The sequence below is a fragment of the Mauremys mutica genome, chromosome 8, assembly GCF_020497125.1.
Source record: "Mauremys mutica isolate MM-2020 ecotype Southern chromosome 8, ASM2049712v1, whole genome shotgun sequence".
Taxonomy (NCBI): domain Eukaryota; kingdom Metazoa; phylum Chordata; order Testudines; family Geoemydidae; genus Mauremys; species Mauremys mutica.
Genome location: NC_059079.1, coordinates 64,509,159 through 64,534,627, shown reverse-complemented (window position 1 = coordinate 64,534,627; position 25,469 = coordinate 64,509,159). Strand labels below are relative to the sequence as shown.

The 25,469-nt window shown below is 43.4% G+C and overlaps 1 protein-coding gene across 3 annotated transcripts; it reads right to left on the bottom strand.

The window, feature by feature from the left end:
* Window positions 1–1,627: 1,627 nt before the first annotated feature.
* LOC123376053 (dimethylaniline monooxygenase [N-oxide-forming] 3-like) lies at window positions 1,628–25,469 on the bottom strand. Of its 3 annotated transcripts, XM_045027706.1 has the most exons (9): window positions 25,358–25,469; window positions 24,858–24,995; window positions 13,777–13,965; window positions 12,506–12,668; window positions 10,834–10,976; window positions 10,125–10,324; window positions 7,573–7,931; window positions 7,208–7,280; window positions 1,628–3,510 (listed from the first exon to the last, which is right to left on the bottom strand). In XM_045027706.1, exons 2-9 carry the CDS (start codon window positions 24,987–24,989, stop codon window positions 3,171–3,173), a joined length of 1,599 nt encoding a protein of 532 aa, XP_044883641.1. In that variant the 5' UTR covers window positions 24,990–24,995; window positions 25,358–25,469; the 3' UTR covers window positions 1,628–3,170. The 3 variants fall into 3 exon arrangements, with proteins under 3 accessions (XP_044883641.1, XP_044883642.1, XP_044883643.1); XM_045027707.1 differs by lacking the exon at window positions 25,358–25,469 and having other exon boundaries at window positions 24,858–25,013; XM_045027708.1 differs by lacking the exons at window positions 24,858–24,995; window positions 25,358–25,469 and adding an exon at window positions 16,089–16,130.

Below are 25,469 nucleotides of genomic sequence, written 5' to 3'. Positions count from 1 at the left end.
AGAAGGATACTTCTGCTAAGGAGCTGATTTTTGTTGCTGCCTCCGGTGCTCTTTTCAGACAGATGAGCTGATAAATGGGACCTGCTGCGATCCAGCAATCATGAAACTATCAGATGTTGTTATTCATCACCAAGGGAGAAGGAAACATTGCAAAGACACTATTCAGCTTCAGCCAGGAGCATCTTCCTGCTGTCCATCCTGTCCGTTCCATCCTGCCGCTGACTCCCGCCCCGACACCTCCACTTTCCTGCCACAACTTTCTGACAAAGTTTCTCTCTCTCTGTGCTCCATCATCCCCTAAATCAGGAGTGGGCAAATCGTTTGGCCTGAGGGCCACATCTGGGTATGGAAATTGTATGGTGGGCCATGAATGCTCATGAAATTCGGGTTGGGGTGTAGGAGGGGGGTGAGAGCTCTGCTAGAGATGTGGGCTCTGGGGTGGGGCTGGGATCTAGGGGTTCGGAGGGCAGGAGGGGGATTGGGGCTGGGTCCCGGCCTATGGGAGTTGCAGGGGCAGTGCTTCGGGTGGGGGCAGTGTGCGGAGCCCCCTGGCTGCCCTACGCATAGGAGCCGGAGTGGGGACATGCCGCTGCTTCCGGGAGCATGCGCGCGGAGTGGCCCCAACTCTGCTCCCCAGCAGGAGCTTGAGGGCTGGATTAAATTGGATGTGGCCCGCAGACCGCAGTTTGCCCGCCCCTGCCCTAAATTCTTTTCAACTGCACTGCTCATCCCACAAACAGCTGCTGTACCTCAACACCTCATAAGTCCTGCCAGCACCCTCTTAGCGCTGCTCACCCTGCTTTCTGCAGCCACATACCACAGCCAGTGCTCCTGCTCTCTTACTGTGTGGCAGCCCTCTTGTCTACATGGGGAAATTAACCAGAATAGCTAGTGTAGCATTGCTCTTCAGGTGGGCATACTTATTCCAGTATTAAAGTGTTTTTTTCTGGTATAGCTTAAACCCCTTCCGAAGTGACATACGCTAAACTAGAAAAAAGGCTCTTTTAGACTGGAATAAGAGTGTCCACATACAGAGTTATACCAGTATAACCACATTGGTTTAAATTCACAACCTACCTTATATTGAAATAACCTTTTCATGTAGACATGCCCTAAGGCACCTCTACTGTGCAATTTACTAGGCTCTCTTCTGGTACCTGCAAAATAGCTGTAGGTGCAGTTTAAGTGAGAAGTTATTAATTTGCAGATGAAATCATGCTATTCACTACCTAGACTTCCAGATGTGTTTCTGCCCCCTTCCCACGAACAGTTTTAAAAAATCAAATCCCTGAAACATAATTAAACCAAATACTTTGGACTGAATCCAAATGCAGAACTGGGGCCAGAGTCTTCTCTTGCTTCCCTTAGTGCATATGGTGTTGCCAGCCTCTACCCTTCCAGAGGCTTATCTGAATCTCTCACCACCCTGTGAGGTTTTCCCATCCAATGCGCACTTAGTACATCCCATCCTCTTGGTATAAATCATCATCCTTTTGCCCTAACGCCAATCACTATAATCGACATCCTGGTCCCTCACTTTACACAATACTACAGTTGCTAGCTACATAAACCCCTCGTAATAAATGATTCATTGTTTCCTAGCTGAGAGAGAATCAGGAAACTGGTAAAAAGATTCCAATACATTTTAATTTCAATATTGTAATTGACTTTTTTTTAAAATGGTGGCTTGTACAATAGGGGCCTGATCCAATGTCCATTGAAGTCAATGGGGGGTGGGTGGGTCTTTCCATTGAGCTCCATGGTGATTAGCTCAGGCTAGGAAGAAGAGACACAACAAATGTAATCCCACTGCGGAACATCTGGGCATGCATCTGGTTTAAACATGACTGGGCATAAACCTCCCTCTTCTGTCTGGGTGAGCGAGGATCTGACCACAGCATTCAGTCAAAAGCAGGAGATACTGGATAGCTAACAAGAGCCTGTTCTAGACTGAACAGCTTCAGATAATAATGTTGATTGGTACATATATGGTGCCTTTCGTACAAAGAATGCAAAGCACTTTACAAAGTTGACAGCAGTCCTTGCTTTACAGATAAAAACCAACACACATGCAAATAGCACAGTTTCCCCTCTGACTGCAGTGTAAACATACCCTGGTCTCTTGCTCTAACTAGTATGTCACACTGCATTTATCCAAACGAAAAAGAAGATTCTGGGGGCTCTTACTAAATCATGGCTGGGGAAAGGTGGAGAGCAACAACTTGGATGTCAAGCCCTCGCTGACGAGTTCAGAGAAGTTCTCTCTAAAGCCAGCAGGAAACTGTATATTTTGTTTACCCCACTCCAGCTAGGCTAGTTATTTTGATAGCTCTGTAGTGTATGCATTTCAGATTGTTTGGTAAGAGGCAGATGCTGCAGCTGAACATGCTGTTAGAGAGAATTATTACAAGACCCAATAGAAATTTTCTCACTGAAAGATTTTTTTCAACAAAAAATGGCTTTTTGACAAAAACAATTTTTTCCACAAATATTTTTACTGTGGTTAAAATGTTTATTTTGGTTGGAAAAAATTTTTTTTGAGAAAAAATTTGAAACTGATTTTTTGGGTGGGCAGGGGGGTATAACTGTCTAAGTCCGCAAAACAGGTTCTCATAAAAACAATTGGGTTTTACTGAAAACTGAAACTAAAAATTGTTTTTGAAGACTGAAAAATTTTTTGTTTCGTTTTTTCAACGATAGATCAAAAATTTCAGTGGGGAAACGTAAAACAATTTTAAAAAACAATTTCCAGTGAAAAATAATTTTCGTGTTTTGACCAGTTCTAAGTTTTCACACTATTGAATACTCTAGATGTGAAGGGCTTGGGGTTTAAGAAAACACGGAGATAACATCTTATTTATCTCAATATTCCCCTTGTAATGAGTCTGTTCTTTCAGTATTTCCTAGGATACAAACAGAAAAGCACAAATCAGGTTATGCTCATTGACACCAAAAGAACATCTGGCACTGACTTCTATGCAGCGATGTCAGTTTACACAGCGGAGGCTGTGGCCTATTGAGTTTATACATGCATGTGTGGTATATCTATCTATCTATCTGTCAACATCTCTATCTGCACAGACGGTAGGTCAGAACTGATGTGAAGTGATAAGATTCTCTCCTCTCCTTTCTATTCGCTAACTTCACGTTGAGAGCTTTAAAACTGATGATTAGTTAAACATCAGAAAAACAGCAAGAAGAAGAGGGAGGGCAAGTATTCTAAGCAAATTCAAGAAGGAGAAATGTTTCTGAGAATCATGTACGACTCGGGTCCTTGTAGCCTTCAGCGTCCGGTCCCACTGGGTTAGGATGGCATTTCTGGCTCCATCCCACTTCCCCGGTCCCGTCAGACGAAACTGGTATGGACTGCACGGGCCAAAGTACACTTCCAGGGCCAGCCTTGGATCCGTCAGGAACAGCAGCGGAAAATTGGGCTTCACACCAATAGCAGAGGCGAGTTCATCCATATAGGAAATATAATCTGTCTGTAGGGTATTGCTCTGCCCATACCTTAAGGTGGGAAGGGAGAAGATATAATACATTGCTGAGTACAGGATTGTTGTACTCAGTATTGTTATAGAAAAAAGGCATTTGGTTAATGGACACAAGGTTAACCGTGCACTTCTATATGGTGGTAGAAGGGACAGATAACACCATGGAGTATATCTATTGTTGCTGTGATGCGGTATGCTATTGTTGCACAGAAATACTGCAGCAAAAACACATTTACCTCACTGCAATCTTACTTCTCATTGCCTTAGTGAGAGTTTTGCCTGAGTGAGGGTTGCAGGGACTGGGGCTGCTCTGAATAAGCTACTTCTGAGACCTGTTCAGAAGGGGTGATTTCATGTGTTTGATATACAGCATTGGACTGTGACTGGATTACATCTGAAAAGGGCCAGTCTGATACCGCTGGAGAGAGAAGCCTTATATTTGTTAACAGAAGACATGCAGCGTGGACAACTACAGTGTAGGTGTCCCCCCAGCCCCCAAAAGCCTCTCACTTGTGTGCTTTATCTGGGAGCTGGTGGGCCCTGTTCCAAGGGTGAGAAGATATTCTGTTCTCAACCATGGCCTCTGTGCTGCAGGTGTCACTAAAGCAGCCAGTGTAACGGGCCTAATGGGGGGGATTTGGAATCCAAGCAGGAAAGAGAGGCAGAGGCAATCTAGAGGTCAGATTATGTTTTATCTCAATCAGTTGGGGAAATGTAGAAATCAGTTAAGTGGAGAATAACCACAAGTAAATCAGTTAGTTGTTTTAGCAGGAACTACTATTCAGGCTTACACCGTAACCTCCAGTAAACAATCACTGTTATCTACAGTCTGTTGACTATTACTATCTTAATTAAACTCATGCTATAGGCAATAATTAATGAAATAACAGAATTTTCAATTAGAAAATACAATGCACCAGAACATAAACCCCACCATTGTACGTTCCTTGGTCAGTTTCTTATTTGCACCCTCTGTAAGCCCAGGGTTTGGAGAAGAGAATCTTAGGATGTTTAGTTACATATTGAGCAAGTCTCTTGTGCAATCTTTATTCACTGTTCTAAGATTCAGCTTAAATAAAGGCATGTATGTACTCCTTGATGTAATGTGTTGGCTTCTTGATTGAACAATTCTCTCTCCTCTCCTTTCTGGCTTACAGTCCCTTTGCTCAGACATTTTCACTATTCCTGTCACTTCACCTTGTCTACCTTAAGATGTTTTGTTTTACAGTCATTATTATTTCCTTCCTTGTGCTACAGCTCACTTCCTCCTTGTTTCTTAAGTCTGTGTCCCTTTAATTAGAGTTTTTTTTATTGCTGCTTATTTCCCCCACATTCATTCTTGCCTTACCTTTCTCACAGTTTTCTAACACTCTTTTTCTAATAATTTCTTAGATTACTTAGAGACACAGTCCTTTCCCCTCATTTAACTGTACTTTTCTTCCTTTAACTTTTCCTCTTTTCCTTGTGTACCACTGTCTTGCCTCTTCCTAGGCCCTGTCCCTGTTGTGGCTCTCCCTTCTCTTCCTGTGATCTCGGTCTTTCTTGCCCTTCCTGAACTGGACTTTCTTCCTTTCAGCTCTGTCCTCATTGCCCCTCCGATGATGCAACTTAGCTCCCCACTTTCTGCATCCCTTCTTCTAGCACTGCCTCACTCACTACTAGCCTTGCTCTCTTCCACTGCTCTTTTGCCCCAGCAGCCTCCAGTGCAGGTAGGGTGTTACACCAGTGTGACAAGGGTACTCTGCACTATTGTTCACTAGAAATGGCCCTGAGGCCCCAAACTCCTTCTATTCTATGCCTGCTTGGATCCAAATACCTGGCCCTGAGGACACATCCCATGGCAACACTACGATCTGGTTTTGTAAGGGATGCAAAAGCAAGTACATTGGCTGGCAGGAGTACTACAAATAAGACCACACTCTGTTAACTCCAGTGACAGTTGTCCATTTGTTATAGATCATGTGATTCTCTCACCTCATATTTTAAAGGTGATGTAAGCTTGTGAGCAGATAGGTAGGGTTGCCAACTCTCCAGGATTGTCCTGGAGTCTCCAGGGATTAATCTTTAATTAAAGATTATGTCATGTGATAAAACCTCCAGGAATTCATCCAACTGAAATTGGCAACCCCACCAGCAAGGGAGTTCAAATAAAGCCCTAACGCTAGGTCAGTTCAAGTCCCTTTCCTCAGGGCCAGCTTTCTCAATAGAAAGAAGATTCCAAAACAGGATCAAAGTAACAGAGAACACTTGGTAACAACTGACAGCTTTCCAGCTGACAGCAAGCTGGGTGGGGATAGGACATTTGCACTTAGGTAGGTTCTCTTGCGACAGCTTCCCTTTCTTTTATAGCCCCACCCTGAAAAAAATCACATGATGGGCAGAGAACCAGAGGGAAGTCTTGAAGACCAAAGGTATAACTGGGTTCAAAAAAGAATTAGAGAAGTTTCTGGAGCATAGGCCCATCAATGGCTATAGCCAAGACAGCCAGGTATGGAACCCCATGTTCTGGGTGTACCTAAACCTCTCACTGCCAGAAGCTCAGAGTGGATCACTCCATAAATTTCCCTGTTCTATTCATTGCCCCTGAAACACCTGGCATTGGCCACTGACAGGATACTGGGCCAGACGGACCTTTGGTCTGACGCAGTATGGCCATTCTTATGTTCTGTTTTTAACCCTTTCCATGAGTGCACTTATGGAGTGCCTGTATACTTTGTCCCTGCTGAGAAGGTGCCTATAATAATGGACTGTTCCCCGAGACTGGAACTAACCTTGCTGGTCAGGAACTGAATTTGCATTTTGCAGGGAATTCCATGATTTTGAAAAAATCATTAATTCTGAATTGGAATGAAAAGTCAAATTTCAAAATGTGCCGCAAAATTAAAATTTTTAGCTTCAGATCAAGGTTGTATTTTGATTTTGACTCTGCTTTCTGTTGTCGTTTATAAAATAACACAAAAATGTAAAAACATTAAAAATGTAACATAAAATAAAAATAAATACATTTCAAACAAAAAGTAATTTCAAAATTGAAAACTCAGAAAGTTCCAGTCCAATAAGGTTGGATTTTGACTGTCAGAAATGACACACTCTCACAGAATGTTTCAAGTTTAACAGATCCACATTTTCTGACAGAAAAATGCCCCATTGGAAATTTTCTGACCAGGTATCTACCCAGTACAACTCCCGCTGAAGTAAAGGGAAATGCTTCTATTTACTTTAATGAGGACTGGGGGTCAGGCCTGTAAACAGGATTCTCCACCATTCTGAGGGCAGCTACACACTATCAGAGTGAGAGAGGTTCAGAACAATGGGGTATGGGCGGGGGAGGGTAGGGTGCTGAATGCTTGTTGAGGAGGTCACAGGGTTTTTAATGATCCTGAATCTGGTGCTGCAGAAGTTTTTCCTCTGTTATATTTATTTGGTGGGCCAAACAGGGGAGAACCAAGTTCCCAGGCTGAGGAGAGCACGTTATATACAATATTTGAGATGTGTGCTGGGGTGCGAAGTGGGAGTTTAAAAGAGTGGCTCCTTGGAGAAAGCCACTTGCTTATTGGATGGCAAGTTATTATAATGTATCTGACAGGGCATATGCATTAAAGAGATCAGACCATAACATTATGTTGGGTTTATACAGAAAAGACAGGCAGTGGTGGCCTTTTTCATGAACACAGAGCTCGAAGGGCTACCTGAGAACTGCACCTTGCACGTACCATTTGAGCTTTTTCCCCATTTTTTCATCAATATCTTCCATCATGTCGTTCACTGGGGGAAGCTTATATAGCCCTAGAAAAGAACAGGTACAAGGTCACTAGTTTATTCCATCTCCTGAGTAATGAAATACTCCTCCAGCCCCTCACCCATGCACTCAGTTAAACCAGCTGTACTCCCACTCATCTACAACTTCTGGGATGAGCAGGCCTAGTAAATCCCATGAGGTCTGCAGGTGTACAAATGTATGCCTGCTTCTCTTTTTGGACCAGATGCCCAGCTTGAATCTGCAAGGAACTATAGGTTGCATTCTCACAGGCAAGCTCATCTGGGATAGTTCTCCACTGCCCTAGTTCCCTTCACCTACCCTTAAACACCCTTATAGCCCAGCGAGCTTGGAGATCTGTTGTTGGAATAATTGCACCAAGCGACTGGACCAGGCCAATGACAGCCATGGTTGGCTTCTCAAGTCGAGGAGGAAGGATGCCCTTGTACAAGGTGACCTCGTTGTCTCTGCATTTGATGATGGCGTTGTCTTCCATGAAGGGGTAGGAGTAGCTGTAGCCTGTTGCAAAGATGACAAAATCAACGTTTTCCTGCACAGTCCCATCCTGAAATATAGCTGAGGTTTCCGTGAATTCCTTCACATTGGGTTTCACCACCACTGTTCCACATGTGATGCGGCTCGGGAGATCATCATTGAACACTGGCTCTTTACGGCTGGTTCTATAAAGAAAGAAAAGCACAGAGGCCTGTAGTATAAAGTGCTGCCTGTCTCCTGGCTAGGAGAAGCAGAGAGATCACTGTGTTTCTGTATTAACCCTTTCTCCTTGAGCCTATGGTTACCCATCACCAGTGCTCCACAGTATTAATTCCTGTACTTGCCAGCTTGCTACCTCCCAACACTAGCACTCAAGCATGAGCTGATTTACATGGTATTGCTGGAGTACCTCTTCTGAAGACAGGATCACTTTAGCAATGAAGGTTTTTATCCTTTAAAGCTCAAGGAACCCTCTTTCTCATAGTAATCGCTTTAAGTCTGAATAAATAATTCACAATTAATTTAGAATCTTTCTTTTGCTTATGGGATATCCATGAATGGATCACGATTTCCTCAGAATCTACCGTTTTAAATTATTCAACACTATTTTTTTGTGTTTTAAAAATACCCAACCTATGGCTGGATTGGAAACAGTGCTTCACAAGTTGTTTGTATTCTAAATTTGCTATTCGAACCCAGATTTGGTCAGATAAGTCACATGGTATTGTTTGTATTCCCTGGTAAACTGGGGCATAAGCATTTCTGGCATGCATGCTCATAGACATGAATGTAAAAGCCAGTTTCCACAAACAGGTCTGCATGCAATTTTGAAGTTTCCTTTACAAAAATATTGGTACCAATAAATTCATTTTTGTGGGACAGGGACCATCGTTTGGTCTGTGTTTGTACAGCACCCAGCACAATGGGGTCCTAGGCCAGAACTAGGGCTTCTAGGTACTACTGTAATACACATGATAAATGAATATTTGTGAGAAGCAAAACACAGAAATATTGACAAATCAAATTCATTTAAAATTTGAATAAAACAATTTTTTTTTCAATATTTGGCCAACTTTGAGTTCTAATAATCTGGACGCTGTCTTTTTATATGTATTATAATTGACATTTAATTATGAGAGAAACAAGGTGGGGAGGTAATATCTTTTATTGGACCCACTTTCTGCTTGTGAAAAAGAGAAGCTTTCGCGCTACACCTAGCATTTCTGGTCTGGAAAAGGTAATCCGGTGAACATTCTTGATGACCTCTCCCATATTGAAGAAGAGCTCTGTGTAAGCTCGAAAGCTTGTCTTTTTCACCAATAGAAGTTGGTCCAATAAATGATATTTTCTCATCCATCTTGTCTCTCTCAAATCCTGGGACCACATGGTTGCAACAACACTGCATACATCACATAATTACAGCTGTCCCTTGAAATAAGATCTGCTAACTCACTTTTGAGATTCGGTAACATCACTGTGGTATTGTGTCTAGCTGAAAAAAAAAACTATTGTTGCCAGCGTTTGAGTTACTCTTCCCTAAACAATGAGATTGGGTCCACTGATCTCCATATACTGAACAACGTATGGAATACTGCACGTTTCCCATTCTTTCAGCTAGAGCTAAAACTAAGATCATCCCCATGGTGCAATGAGGTTTAAAAGCAAAGTCAGTCCAAACATGGACTTCACTGGCATTCTGAAGTCCCTGCCAACACTTGGGGTGTTTCAGAAGTAAATTAATCCTTGAATTACCTACTAAAGGTAGTGATGTGTTAGGCAAAGAAATGGACGTTGTTTAAAAAAGTATGCAGTGTAATTGTAGCGGTGTCAGTCTTAGGATATTAGGGAGACAAAGTTGGGGGAGGGAATATCTTCTATTGGGCCAACTTCTGCTGGTGAGAGAGATAAGCTTTCGAGACACACAGAGCTCTTCTTCAGTGTAAGCTCGAAACGGTCTTTCTCACCGACAGAAGTTGTTTCCCTAATGGCTTAGGAAAGACATTGCTGTACTGGACCAGACCTAGCCCTGATAGTTTGGAGTTCCATCTCTAACAACAATGCATGAGAGCATAGCAAACTAGCCATGTGCACCTCTCCAGTTGCATAACTCTGAGCCCATATGGATTAGAAGGGACGGAGGATTCCTTTCCTACTCTTGCAAGCAATTCGTATGGCTCCTGAAGCGTGAGATTTCATTCACTTGTCCTGAGCTCTTATTTTTAAGCTAATCTGCTATAAACCTGCTGCCTGATGAGAAGAAAGTACATGGATATTACCAGTAGAGTGCAACCAGGATAACACTGTGCTGCCTTTTCAAAGATGAGCAAGGCTTTGCCTTCCTCCTCAAATGCTTTGCAGGGAGAATCTCATAAAATTACCTGTTCAAAGGCATCAGGCCGTAGTTCTCATGCTTAAACCACGTGTTCATCCTCCTCACGTACAGCCAGTCGCTGATGGAGGTGGGAAGGGTATCCCTGAGAAAGGTTTCAAAGCGAGTCACAGTCAACATATCCCAGGGGTAGCCTTTGTCCCAGACACGACTCATCACCCAGGAGCCGCTTCTAGAGCTGAGATAAACCTAAAAAAATAATGGACAAAGCAGGGTGAGGCCATTACCATTCTAGAAATCAGTCCCCTACAGCAGACTGATCACTGGTAGAGGCCTCTTCACCACTTCAGTGCTCCAGTTTTACTCCAGTGTCATCTCACGGACTCCACTGCTCTTACATTGGGGTAGAACTGGAGTGAAGCAGTGGTGAATCAGGCCCACTTCACACTTTTCCAGTTCCAACCCAGAACTGGTGGGAAGATATACTGCAAAGAAGCCTACATTGCGGGAGTGACACCTACAGTGCTATGCGCTTGGCCTGCTCTTGATTACAATTTGTGCCACGTACTGTATTACTCCGGCATGCGACCATTCTAAGCTTATTTTAAGGGTACGAACATCAAAGTCACCTAGAAGACCTGGATGCCTATTCCCATTAATTGGGTGTCCAAATCCATGACGAGACCACTTTGAAACCCTCAATTATTGTACCTCAATAATGAGAACTAGCAACTCCACAGCAAGACAAGGAATTGTACCTGGGAGGCCGTGTGACTGAGTTCCACAGCAATGTCCGAACCAGAGTTTCCCAGTCCAATCACAAGCACTCTCTTCCCCTTGAATTTTTCTGGTTCCTTGTATTCCCGGCTGTGGAAGTAGTTACCTTTAAACTTCAGTAACCCTGAGGAAAAGTGGAAAGTAAAATGAGTTCATCTGGATATTTAAAGGGATAGATTTTACCCACTTGCGGCTGGACCCCTTTGCAGTAATTTGTGGGGTTCAGCATTTAGTCACTATCTGATTTCCACAGCAGATTTGCTCATTTCACAAGTCACAAAAAGGATGGTTCAAACTACTCATGCTACAAACTCCTCCTAGGATTTGATAGTTCAAGGGGGTTCTTTTTTGCCTTGGAAACAATCTAAGGCACAGGACAAGAAGCCAGTAGCACTGGTTCCGTGTCCAGCTCTTCCAGCTTGTCTAGTTTTTCTGGTTTTTCGAAGTTCTGAGCAGTTGCAGATGGAGTGGTGGGTGCTCAGCAGTTGTGCAAATGAGGCCCATCGCCCCTCTGAGATTCAGTCTTCCCAACTGTAAAATCATGTACGGTGAGGCTGAATTCACTCACACTGGTAAAGAATGTTGAGACGCTTGGACAGAAAGCACTATGTAAATGCAAAGCATCCGCATCCTCACCAGGCATAAAGGTTCTGCCACAGCATCTTAGTTGATTACCACGTCAAGAACCCAGTTACTCCAATGAAATTGCAGATAATAGAAGCACTCAGAGGTCATTGAGAGCAGAACCTGGCCCTGCACATTTTGCTGACATTTTTTGGTGAGACTTCCAACCTCAAGACAAGAGAAAACTTGCTTGCATTAAAAAAACATTGCATTTGACAATAGGCCTTGATTATTTGAGAGGATTTGAATGGTTAAAATGAACAAAGGGCAGAACAAAATCCCCAGAAACAACCTCTCCAAGTTGTTCTAAAGAGATTAATCCTGTGCTTTCGTAATGCCCTGCCAAATAGTAAAATTTGATGACTATACCGTTGCATAATGTTTCTCTAAACAAAAAGCGAGGGTTTATATACCGTAATTGCTAACATTGTACTTGACAATTATATGGTCTTGGTTTTTAATACTGCTTATAGTTCTGAACTAAACAGTTATTATGAAAGTTTTTAAAGCTATAATTAGAACAAATTGAAAAATGCTTATTTTTTGTGGGGGGCAAGGTGGGCGAGGTGATATCTTGTATTGGATTAACTTCTGTGGGTGAGAGAGACAAGTTTACGAGCCACACAAAGCTCTTATGCAGGTCTGCAAGGCTTGAAAGTGTCTCTCTCACAACAGGAATTGGTCCAATAAAAGATATGACCTCCCCTACCTTGTCTCGCTAATATCTTGGGACTGACACAGCTACAGCTACAAGGCATACAACATATTTTTTGTGTGAAATTGTAAAATTATTTTACACAATTTTCTGCAATTTTGTTTTGAATTTCCTATGAAAGAGAGGAAACTGAAATGATTTTGTTTTCAAAAAATCATTATTAGTACAAATTTTCAGGTTTTGGTGAAGTTTTTGAAAACTGAATTTGTTTCCAAAATTTTAGTTTTTTCAATTAAAAAACCTCCCCAATGTGCTGATGAAAATGTTTTGACTAGTATTTGCTATAATATATGCACTGAACACACACAACTCACCAGGGAAGCAATCAACTGGGAAATTTGGATACACATGATGCCCCGAACAAACCATAACCGCATCAAATACAGCTGACTCCTCCTTCCCGTCCCGTTTTGTAATAACATCCCACTGTCCGGTGACTGGGAAATCGGGGCGTTTTTTTATACTGCTGACCATAGTCTTAAAAGAAACAAACACATCAGTTTGTATTCATTGGCACATGATTCTGCAGGCAGATAGCTTTGTAAGTGTCATCAGTCTTACTGGATTCACAATAGAGAGCTGGGTGAAATCTTGGCTCCACTAAAGTCCACAAGAGTTTTGCCATTGACTTTAATAGGGCCAGGATTTCATTCTGGAATACATGTGTAAGAGCTAATGAACTGGCCTTGACCCCAATAACAATGTGCCAAATTATTTTGATTCTCCTGCCTGGTGTTCTCTTACTGCTTCGCCAAAGCGACACCTTACAAAGATGGAAGTCAGTTACAGCGACGTGTTTTCAGTGATGTACCATTCTTAGAAGGTAGGCTCTTTGGGGCAAAGACTGTCTCTCTGTTCTGTTTGTACAGCTCCTAGCACAATGGGGTCCTGGTCCATGCCTGGGGTCCTAGGTGCTAATAAAGATAAATAATAATAACCACTCTGAGCTGGGTGACCTTTTGGAATCAGAGTTGGACAAATGTAGCCTTTTGGTATGTGTTTACCCAATAGCAGACTGATTTTCACAGGTTTGTTCATTATTAAAACTCAGTCAATTAATGCTTCTGGTAAATTTCAGCCCGTGAATGGATTGCTAAGGACCAGTTCTTTGCTATACCTAATTCACTGTTCTCGCTGTGTGATGTCGTCTAAGCCACAGGGGATTGTTTTGCTTGGATGACCGAAACATTTATTTTATAAACAGGAGGAAGGCTTAACTAGTATTTAATCCCTGTGCGTCTCCTGTCTAAAATTCAATTACTCCACCACCAAAACATCATGTACATAGAAGCCAGACTCAGAGGGGATGTTTTGAGAAGCACAGTGTGAGCCATTTGCCCTTGTGAATTACCAGCAGACAGACTGATTATATTTGTTGGTTACTCTGAATTAGTCAGTTAAGTCCTGATGGTGCCCATCTAAGGAGGTCAGTAGGGGTAGAACTCCAGCCTCTGCCCTCAGAGGAGTAAGGGGCTGGGAGTGAGTTACTCCACCACTAGGAGTCACTCTTCTAACGGGGACAGGAAGTAGGGAAAGCCATGGCTCCAGCCCTCCATGCACTGGCCTTAGCGGCTCTAAGTCTTACCTTGAACTTTATATATCTTAAAAGAGCAAAGTGCTTGGCATACATCCTGATGTACTCTTGGAGTTTTGAATTGTGCATGTAATTTGGAAAATCATCAGGGAAAGGGAAGTCAGGGAAACACATCATTTCTTTGCAGGAGTTGGTGAACACAGAGCGGTAAATGCTGGCTCTGCCTTCCTCGGCACATTCCTACAGAGAATAATAATAATTAACAAAACAGCAAAAACATCCATGCAGAAGGTGGCTGCAAGCCTTGCTGTAACATGGTGGAGATTCACTCACTAAAGAATTAGCCACAGAGACACAATTCTCAGCTTATCTGGGATGCTTCATCCAGCGTTCCTGCACACATAAGATGAGAAGCGTGAGCTGATGATGAGTTACAGTGTTCTACCAGTGTTGCCAACTTGCAACATTTTGTGTTTATCTTAAAGCCCCCACTCCTGGAAGCAAGTGATGACATGACAATCAATCTTTCATTTTTTAACAGAGTAAGCTGTAGCCCATGGTTGCAGAGAAAAGCTTGAAAATGTGACCTGAGTGTCCCCTGGAGGCAAGTAATAAGAACCACAGATTTACCATTTTAAAAAAATCATGATTTTTATGCCAATCTCGTGATCTTTTCAGGCCTGATTTATGATTTTTGAACACCTGGGGTTAGCAACACTGGGTTATTTGGAGACGTGCCATTGTAACCCATGTTCCGTGTGCATGCCATCTTCCCCTCTCTATCTGGGCGAGTCTGCTGTGACTCTTCAGCTCCAGGTGGGGAAACTCATCCTTTTAGCTCCTGAGATACCTGCCTGGTTTGAACTCCAGTGTGCTAGTCAAAATGTCAGCTATCCCACAATTACAGAGAAATATGCTAGAAGGTCAAAATTCCCATTGACTTCAATGGGAGCAGGATCAGACCCCTAAGCCCCAATTCTACAAGGCACTTAAGCACATTTTGCTGAATAGGGATGGACTTGAGTATGTACTTCAAATTAAGCAGATGCTTAAATCCCATCTTCAATGGGATTAAAATTAAGTGTGTGTTTTAGTGCTTTGCTGAATCAGGGCCCATGTTTTTACCATGTAGTTACAGAGTACAGAATTCACCAGTCAAATCCCACTAAGGACGGACAGAAATGTTTGGTATAAAAATAAATCCAGTCAAGAAAGACGACTCCAAGCTTTAATATAATAGATGTACAGAAGTGCTGTTGCCTTCTCCAATCCTATGCTCCTTTCATAGCGGCTCTCAGATTCTATCACAGGCAGGAAAGGAAGAACATATGCATAACTTCAAATCAATACTCTTTAAAACAAAGTTGGAGGGAGTGTTGTCTGGGGAAGGTGACCAGTAACCAGGACTTGAGTTATATTCCCAGCTCTGCCACGGGCCAGCTGTGAAATTTTGGGAAAGTTACTTCACTGCTGAGAGAGACAAGGCTGCCGTGACTCAGTTTCCCCATCTATAAAAGGGGGATAATAAAATTACGCTAGCTAAGATCACTTTGAGATCCTCAGATGAAAGACTCTAAACAGATGCAGACTATTGTAATCAACTCCTCCTCCATTTACTGGCTGAGACCATAGTTCAGATCTTCAGGAGGTCTGTGGTTGCTTTGCTGCAGAGAGCTGCTAACATAAAACCAATGCTCAAAGCAGGGCAAGGAATTTGGCTCCCCATCCCATCTGTTCCACCAATACCCCCCTCCTTGTCTGCTTGTTCATCAGATTTTTGCACAATCCCCTCCTTCTTCGCAGCCACCTATGCCTGGTTCAACCTCTCTGAGCTCATCCACAAGGCCTCACCTGTCCCTATTTAAAGATCCACTTTTACTGTGCTGCCAATAGTGAACCTAACTGATGTGGATAAAGATCCCGATATAGCATTCCCCTTCCTCTAACCTCCTCCTGTTTGTCTTTGTCCTGCCTCTCGGCCCTTCTTGAAGGTCTACAAAGCACGTGGCATATCCCGGGTGCTGCCCTAAACAGCAGCTATATGCTGATTTGCACCCACTCTGAGATAGGGTGACCAGATGTCCTGATTTTATAGGGACAGTCCCGATTTTGGGGTCTTTTTCTTATATAGGCAGCTATTACCCCCCACCCCGTCCCAATTTTTCACATTTGTTGTCTGGTCACCCTACTCTGAGAGCTAGGATAACAAAACCACACGTGTCTTGATTGTGATTCGACGCAGGATTTCAACTCAGGCTTTCAGAGGGACAAGGCTAGTGCCTTAATCTACCTCCCTTTAATACGAATATGAGAGTTTGAAATGTAGAAAATGCAGAAAATTAAGAACATAAGAATGGCCATACAGGGTCAGACCAAAGCTCCATCTAACCCAGTATCCTGTCTTCCAACAGTGGCCAGTGCCAGGTTCTGCAGAGAGAATGAACAGAACAGGTAATCATCAAGTGATTCATTCCCTGTCACCCATTCCCAGCTTCTGGCAAACAGAGGCTAGGGACAGCATCCCTGCCCACCCTGGCTAACAGCCATTGATGGACCTATCCTCCATGAACTTATCTAGTTCGTTTTTGACCCTGTTAAGTGTGGCTATTTGGCTTTGTCTGCTCGTGAAATGCAAAGGTCTAATGCGACCCTATTGAAATTAGTGCTAAAAATCCCATTGATTCCAGTGGGTGCAGGCTGTGGCCGGAGTTGGTTAGGATGGTGCAGGGGGAACTAGCTGGGAGCAATAGGATGTAATTTAGAAAAAAAGAGTTGGACTGAACATCCCGACAGATCTATTTTGTTGTGTACTGGTCTCACAGGGGAAGTGGTGCATGTCATGAGATATGGAATCGCTGACTGTCTTCACTGGGAGGCATTTATTAAAGAAAACAGCTACATGTTACTGAAAAACAAACAGGCTTCCACACAGCTTGAGTTCCAGTCTTGTCTCTCCTGTTCGACATGGGGTGGGTTTCCGAGACAGAGCTCCAGCCCAAGCCAGAAAGTCTACGTGGCTATTTTTAGTGCTGTAGCCTAAGCTACGAGATTCTCTGCCATGGGTTTGTTTTATTGTTTGCTGTATAGGTGTACCTAGAGACAGTGAATGGCTGACTATCATACTGCAACCTATTACAGGGCAAGCACTAATCTCCTAGGAGGTTTAAAACTTGACCAAGGCGTTGAGAAATAAAACGGGTGGGAAGAACCTTGCATTGGCAAGATGGGCATAAAACAGAGAGCCCCACTGATACTTCTCTGCTAAGCATTAATTTGATCAGTAGTTAGGAAGTTGCCAGTGACCTAAGGGTTAAAGTAGGCTGTTGCCAATTCATGCTGAGTGTTTAAAGTTACCTGATATGTGTGCATTTGGACTTGTGCTCTGCAAATGGGAATGTGAAGTAAGAAGGGTTATGTAATGAAAACAGAACAAAACACATAGTTCCCTGTTAACAGGCAATGATGTGCAAAAAAGGGAGTTGAACCTTTGTCAACTGCACACTTCTTAGCTGCATTTTCGTTGCAAATACAGGAGTATCTTTACCTGTTGAGATAAGGAGCTTTATAAACATCTGAGATTGGGCCCTGCTTTTATTCACCGCACTCAGTTTAACTGATTAAAGAAATACAGGATCCCCCTAAAGTTCCTCTGCTTTGTCTCAGATGCTAACAGATTAATGACTCTTTGCGTGACAGCCTGGCTATTCTTAAGTGATAGGCAGAGAAACCACAACCGTGTTGTTTAAACACAATATCACTGTCAACAAGTTTGAACAAGCGATGGCCAGGAGAACTGCACAGTGAATTGTCTGCCAGATGCAAAGCTTGGGGATTTTGAGACACCTAGACAGACTTATGTGCAGTGCTGGGGAGGAGCCGATGGTCATGCTACATGAAAGAACCAGTGACATAGGGAAAGGTAGGAGAGAGAGCCTGGTGGCCAAATTTAGGATTGAAGTCCAGGACCTCCATAGTAGCATTCTCTGAAATGGTTCCAGTTCCACAACCAGGGCCAGTAAAACAGGCAGAACTGCAGGGTCTCAGTGTGTGGATGAGGTGATGGCCTCTGTTTGCCAGAAGCTAGGAATGGCCGACAGGCTAGGGACACAGCTGCCATGGGACACATGATCATTAACCCACCTCCTGGGGTCCTGCATAGAATCATAGAATATCAGGGTTGGAAGGGAACTCAGGAGGTCATCTAGTCCAACCTCCTGCTCAAAGCAGGACCAGTCCCCAACTAAATCATCCCAGCCAGGGCTTTGTGAAGCCAGATCTTAAACTCCTCATTAAACTCTTGCACATTAAACTCCTCGGGCGAAAGTTGCAATAATTCCATCACATCCAGAGCTTTCCAATGGAAATGGCATTTGGTCCCCGGCCAACTTCTGTCTGATCTGAATTGTGCCAGAGTGGCCATGGCTGCGAAGCAACTAATTTAGACCCCAGCATTTTGTAAGTATAATTGAGATTGTTTTCCAGTGCGCATTACACTGAATTTATCAACACTGAATTTCATTCATGATGTCCCTAGCCTCTGTTTGCCAGAAGCTAGGAATGGCCGACAAGGGATGGATCACTTGATGATTACCTGTTCTGTTCATTCCCTCTGGGGCACCTGGCATTGGCTACTGACAGAAGATGGATACTGGGCTAGATGGACCTTTGGTCTGACTCAGTATGACCATTCTTATGTTCTTATCTTCCATTTTCTTGCCTAGTCACTCAGTTTTGTGAGATCCCTTTGTAACCCTTCGCAGTCTGGTTTGGACTTAACTATCTTGAGTAATTTTGTAACATCTGCAAATTTTGCCATTTCACCATTTACCCCCTTTTCCAGGTCATTTATGAATATGTTGAACAGCACAGGTCCCAGTACAGATTCTAGGGGGACTCTGCTATTTATCTTTCTCCACTGTGAAAACTGGGCGTTTAATCCTACACTTTGTTTCATATCTTTTAGCCAGTTACTGAACCCATGACTGCCTACTTTGCTTAAGAGCCTTTGGTGAGGAACCTAGACAAAGACTTTCTGAAAGTCCAAGTACACTATATCCACTAGATCACCCTTGTCCACATGTTTGTTGATCCCTTCAAAGAATGCTAATAGATTGGTGAGGCATGATTTCTCTACAAAAGCAGTGGTGAGTCTTCCCCATCATGTAGTGTTCATCTATTTGTCTGATAATTCTGTTCTTTACATAGTTTCAACCAATTTGTTTGGTACTGAAGTCAGGCTTACTGGCCTGTAATTGCCAGGATCACCTCTGGAGCCTTTTTAAAAAATCAGTGTCACATTAGCTGTCCACCAGCCATATGGTGCAGAGGCTGATCTAAGTGATAAGCTACACATGACAGTTAGTAGTTCTGCAATTTCATATATGAGTTTCTTCAGAACTCTTGGGTGAATACCATCTGGTCCTGATGACTTATCATTATTTAAGTTATCAATTTGTTACAAAACCACCTCTATTGATATCTCAGTCTGGGACAGTTCCTCAGCTTTGTCACCTAAAAAGACTGGCTCAGGTATGGGAATCTCCCTCATGTCCTCTGTAGTGAAGACCGATGCAAAGAATTCATTTAGCTTCTCCATTATGGCCTTGTCTTCCTTGAGTGCTACTTATGCACCTTGATTGTCCAGTGACCCTGCTGAGTTTGAGCCTCTTTTTTGGTGTTTTAAAAAAGTTTCCATGAAGCTTGCAAGCTTTTCACTCTTGTGACTGTTCCTTTTAATTTCTGTTTAACTTGCCTCCTCATATTTATGTAATTCCCCTTTTTGAAGTAAAATGCTACTGTGATTGGTTTATTTGGTATTTTCCCCCTATCAGGATGTTAAATTTAATTATATTATGGTCACTATTACCAAATGGTTCAGCTATATTCACCTCTTGGACCAGATCCTGTGTGCCACTTAGGACTAAATCAAGAATTGCCTCTCCCCTTGTGAATTCTAGGACTAACTCCTCCAAGAAGCAGTGATTAATGGTGTTTAGAAATTTTATCTCTGCATCCTGTCCTGAGATGACATGTACCCAGTCAATATGGGGATAGTTGAAATCCCCCATTATTATTGGATTTTCTGTTTTTGTAGCCTCTCTAACGTCCCTGAGCATTTCACAATCACCATCCTAATCAGGTGGTCAGTAGTACATTCCTTCTCTATACTCTTTATTATTCAAGCATGGAATTTCTGTCCATAGAGATTCTGTGGTACAGTCTGATTCACTTAAAATGTTTATTCTATTTGACTTTATGCTTTCTTTCACACACAGTGCCACTCCTCCACCTGCACGACCAACACTTCATTCCTATATAATTTGTGCGCTGGTAGTACTGTGTCCTATTGATTATCATAGTTCCCCCAAGGTTCTGTGATGCCTAGTATATCAATATCCTCATTTACTACCAGGCACCCATTTTAGTATTTAGACTGCTAGCATTTGTGTACAAGCACTCATAAAACTTGTCCGTATTTAGTTCTCTGCCCTCCTGTGGTGTAATTGTCTGGGACTCTTTTTCATTTGACTATTGCTCTTCAGTTCCTACCTGTACTTTGTCCTCTCCTCTCCACTAAGATATAGAGAATCCCCTTTCCACAGAGTTGGCACCTATGTCCTCTTTAATAAATCCTCCCCTAAGGGATGTCTCTGTCTGAACCATGAGCTCCTCCACACCAGCTTTCCCCCAGCCCTTAGTTTAAAAACTCCTCTATGACCATTTTAATTTTACATGCCAGCAGTCTGGTTCTGTTCTGGTGTAGGTGGAGCCCATTCTTTCTGTACAGGCTCCTCCTTTCCCAAAAGGTTCTCCATTCCCTAATTAAACTAAATCCCTCCTCCCAGCACCATCACCTCATCCATACACTGAGACCCTGCAGTTCTGCCTGCTTTACTGGCCCTGGTTGTGGAACTGGAACCATTTCAGAGAATGCTACTATGGAGGTCCTGGATTTCAATCCTAAATTTGGCCACCAGGCTCTCTCTCCTACCTTTCCCTATGTCACTGGTTCTTTCAGGTAGCATGATCATCGGCTCCTCCCCAGCACTGCACATAAGTCTGTCTAGATGTCTCGAAATCCCCAAGCTTTGCATCTGGCAGACAATTCACTGTGCAGTTCTCCTGGCCATCGCTTGTTCAAACTTGTTGACAGTGATATTGTGTTTAAACAACACAGTTGTGGTTTCTCTGCCTGTCACTTAAGAATAGCCAGGCTGTCACGCAAAGAGTCATTAATCTGTTAGCATCTGAGACAAAGCAGAGGAACTTTAGGGGGATCCTGTATTTCTTTAATCAGTTACACTGAGTGTGGTGAATAAAAGCAGGGCCCATGACAGATGTTTATAAAGCTCCTTATCTTAACAGGTAAAGATACTCCTGTATTTGCAACGAAAATGCAGCTAAGAAGCGTGCAGTTGACAAAGGTTCAACTCCCTTTTTTGCACCTCATTGCCTGTTAATAGGGAACTATGTGTTTTGTTCTGTTTTCATTACATAACCCTTCTTACTTCACATTCCCATTTGCAGAGCACAAGTCCAAATGCACACATATCAGGTAACTTTAAACACTCAGCATGAATTGGCAACAGCCTACTTTAACCCTTAGGTCACTGGCAACTTCCTAACTACTGATCAAATTAATGCTTAGCAGAGAAGTATCAGTGGGGCTCTCTGTTTTATGCCCATCTTGCCAATGCAAGGTTCTTCCCACCCGTTTTATTTCTCAACGCCTTGGTCAAGTTTTAAACCTCCTAGGAGATTAGTGCTTGCCCTGTAATAGGTTGCAGTATGATAGTCAGCCATTCACTGTCTCTAGGTACACCTATACAGCAAACAATAAAACAAACCCATGGCAGAGAATCTCGTAGCTTAGGCTACAGCACTAAAAATAGCCACGTAGACTTTCTGGCTTGGGCTGGAGCTCTGTCTCGGAAACCCACCCCATGTCGAACAGGAGAGACAAGACTGGAACTCAAGCTGTGTGGAAGCCTGTTTGTTTTTCAGTAACATGTAGCTGTTTTCTTTAATAAATGCCTCCCAGTGAAGACAGTCAGCGATTCCATATCTCATGACATGCACCACTTCCCCTGTGAGACTAGTACACAACAAAATAGATCTGTCGGGATGTTCAGTCCAACTCTTTTTTTCTAAATTACATCCTATTGCTCCCAGCTAGTTCCCCCTGCACCATCCTAACCAACTCCGGCCACAGCCTGCACCCACTGGAATCAATGGGATTTTTAGCACTAATTCCATAGGGTCGCATTAGACCTTTGCATTTCACGAGCAGACAAAGCCAAATAGCCACACATAACAGGGTCAAAAATGAACTAGATAAGTTAATGGAGGATAGGTCCATCAATGGCTGTTAACTAGGGTGGGCAGGGATGCTGTCCCTAGCCTCTGTTTGCCAGAAACTGGGAATGGCTGACAGGGAATGAATCACTTGATGATTACCTGTTCTGTTCATTCCCTCTGCAGCACCTGGCACTGGCCACTGTTGGAAGACAGGATACTGGGCTAGATGGAGCTTTGGTCTGACCCTGTATGGCCATTCTTATGTTCTTAATTTTCTGCATTTTCTACATTTCAAACTCTCATATTCATATTAAAGGGAGGTAGATTAAGGCACTAGCCTTGTCCCTCTGAAAGCCTGAGTTGAAATCCTGCGTTGAATCACAGTCAAGACGCATGTGTGGTTTTGTCATCCTAGCTCTCAGAGTAGGGTGACCAGACAACAAATGTGAAAAATTGGGACGGGGTGGGGGGTAATAGCTGCCTATATAAGAAAAAGACCCCAAAATCGGGACTGTCCCTATAAAATCAGGACATCTGGTCACCCTATCTCAGAGTGGGTGCAAATCAGCATATAGCTGCTGTTTAGGGCAGCACCCGGGATATGCCACGTGCTTTGTAGACCTTCAAGAAGGGCCGAGAGGCAGGACAAACCAGGGCTGCCCAGAGGATTCAGGGGGCCTGGAGCAAAGCAATTTTGGGGGCCCCTTCTATAAAAAAAATTGCAATACTATATTCTCATGGGGGCCCCTGTGGGGCCCGGGCAAATTGCCCCACTTGCTCCCCCCCACGGGCGGCCCTGGGAAAATAAACCTTCCACATCTTGGCATAAACCCAGTTTTGAGAAAAATTCTTTGCAAGGTATCACTGGTTCTCAGAATCAGCTAGTGCTAAAAGGTGTAGGTGGTCAAAACTTTTTTTGGATCGAAAACTAGGGGTTTTTAAAAAGCAGAAAAAAATCACAGACAATATCTGCTTTCCTTCAAAATTTGTTGTAGTTTTTTTAATTGAAAAGCTGAAATTAGTCTGCCAAAACCTGAATATGGTTTGGGGTTTCAGAAGTGTGTGGCCAAATATTGGCTGCTTGCTGTGTTTAATTGTTTAAAGAAACAATAAAAAAGTCTGCTTAAAAAAAATTCAAAACTTTTGAACCACCTCGGCTTGTGACCAAACACCTGAGCCCATCCAGTCCGAGATTTTTCCAGGTTTCTGATACTCTACTGGCTTCCTTGACTCATATCTGTCTCCATAACTTTGGGTTCATTTAGGTTAGAACATAAGAACAGCCATACTGGGTCAAACCAAAGGTCCATCCAGCCCAGACAATGGCCAATATCAGGTTCCCCAGAGGGAGTGAAGCTAACAGGTAATGATCAAGTGATCTCTCCCCTGCCATCCATCTCCACCCTCTGACAAATAGAGGCTAGGGACACCATTCCTTACCCATCCTGGCTAATAGCCATTAATGGACTTAACCTCCATGCATTTATCTGTTTCCTAGAGATTGGCTCCATGTGGTCCCTCACAAACTGGAGACGGTTACTGTGGGTTTTTCTTTACTATAGCTTATGTACATACTCCACAAACTGAGCATTTGAGCTTGTTCCAGAATCTGGGATGAGCCTATGTTGTCAAAACTGAAATGCTCAAAATAGAACATGCTGTGAATGGACACAGGGTGCTAAAATTAAATTAATCCAGGGGTTCTCAAACTGGAGGTCAGGACCCCTCAGGGGGTCACGAGGTTATCACTGGGGGTCGTGAGCTGTCAGCCTCCACCTCAAACCCCGCTTTGCCTCCAGCATTTATAATAGTGTTAAATATATAAAAAAGTGTTTTCAATTTATAAGGGGTGGGGAGTCGCATTCAGAAGTTTGCTATGTGAAAGGGTCACCAGGACAAAAGTTTGAGAACCACTGAATTAACCCCTCTGAAGCCTCAGGGAATGCAGGGGAGGGGGGCGGGTCTCCCTTGGTAGGGTCAGGAAGGAGGTAGGTGCTGTAGGATATTGCTCTTCTCATGTGATCCCTCCCCCCAGTGGCTAATTTTAAATGAAGCTGCCCTCCCCTGACACGAATCTCCCTATGACCCTGAAATTAAATACAGACTATAATTTGGCATTTGAGAAGTGAAAGGGATGGTAGCCCTAATGGAAAAGCTAACAGCTTGGCTCTTCTGCAAGCCTCAAACTGCTGAAGAGCTTTAGGGTAGGGAAGGCTGTGCCTCCCAAACAGCCTGGCCCTGCCCCCTATCTGACCCCCCCCTACTTCCTGCAATACTATAGAATATTATATTCTCGTGATGGCCCCTGCGGAGCCCGGGGCCTGGGGCAAATTGCCCCACTTGCCCCACCCTCTGGCCAGCCCTGCTTAAGCAGTGAAATCTCAATAGAGCCTCCACGGGGTCAGTTATATTTCTGGCTGTTCTAACACGTGGTTGCACAGCACCTTGTGATTAACACAAAGGAACTTTTACAGGGACTGACCGGCTGATTTTCAGAGCACCCGCAGCTCCCCTCTACTTAAACTGAAGTTGGGGGTGCACAGCTTTTCTCCAAATCAGTCTGTGGCTATGACTGTGGTTAGTAAAGTGACCATTAGCACAGATTTCACCACCCTGTGCAAGTGCCATAGAAAGACATGGTGCTCAAAAGTTAGTGATCTGTTCTAAACAATTAACAGATGCTTGTCCTGAAGAGCAAACCAGTCTATAGGCATCAGGGAAAGCAAGATACAAGATAGGGCGTATGCAGAATGGAGTGACAGCTGGGATGTGACAAGACCAGATATATTCTGAAATCAGAATGTTTGTCATCCGCCAATGAGCTTCCCACTTACTGTGAATTTCCAGAGCCCTCCGATGTCATCGCTTCTCTCGAAGCAGGTGGGCTCCAATCCCTCGTCCAGACAACACTTAATGGAGGCCAGTCCGCTCACGCCAGCTCCAATGATTGCCACTCTCTGTACCATGGTCTCCTGCAGCAGAGAAGAAGCACACCTCTTCAGTGCATAGAGCTGTCGGTGACCAGAAACCACAGCATTTCAGCAGAATGGCCTAGAACTTTATTAGAGAAGACAAGGCCACCTTTATGGGCAGAAATATCGCACACACGTTCACTCTCTCTATAAATATAGTGGTAGCTTGTTCTGATTCCTATTAACACCCAGTGATGTGAAACAGATAATGGAATGAAATGGAGGTGATTGATTGCCCAAGATCTGCAGGAATGTTAAACTCACAGTTGTCAGCTGTCCACTCTGCATTTCAGTTTTACAATCACTTTAGCCATTTCTCTCTTTTTAGCCTACCCAAAGCGATGTCCCGCTTTCACCATTACCTTTGCTCCTTCTCTTCTCCAGCCCAGTCTGTGATGCCTGTGAGTGGGTTTCAGGCAGGCACCGGGGAAAGCAAATGCCTTTCCTGGAACCTATTATTTTCAGAAAAGCAAC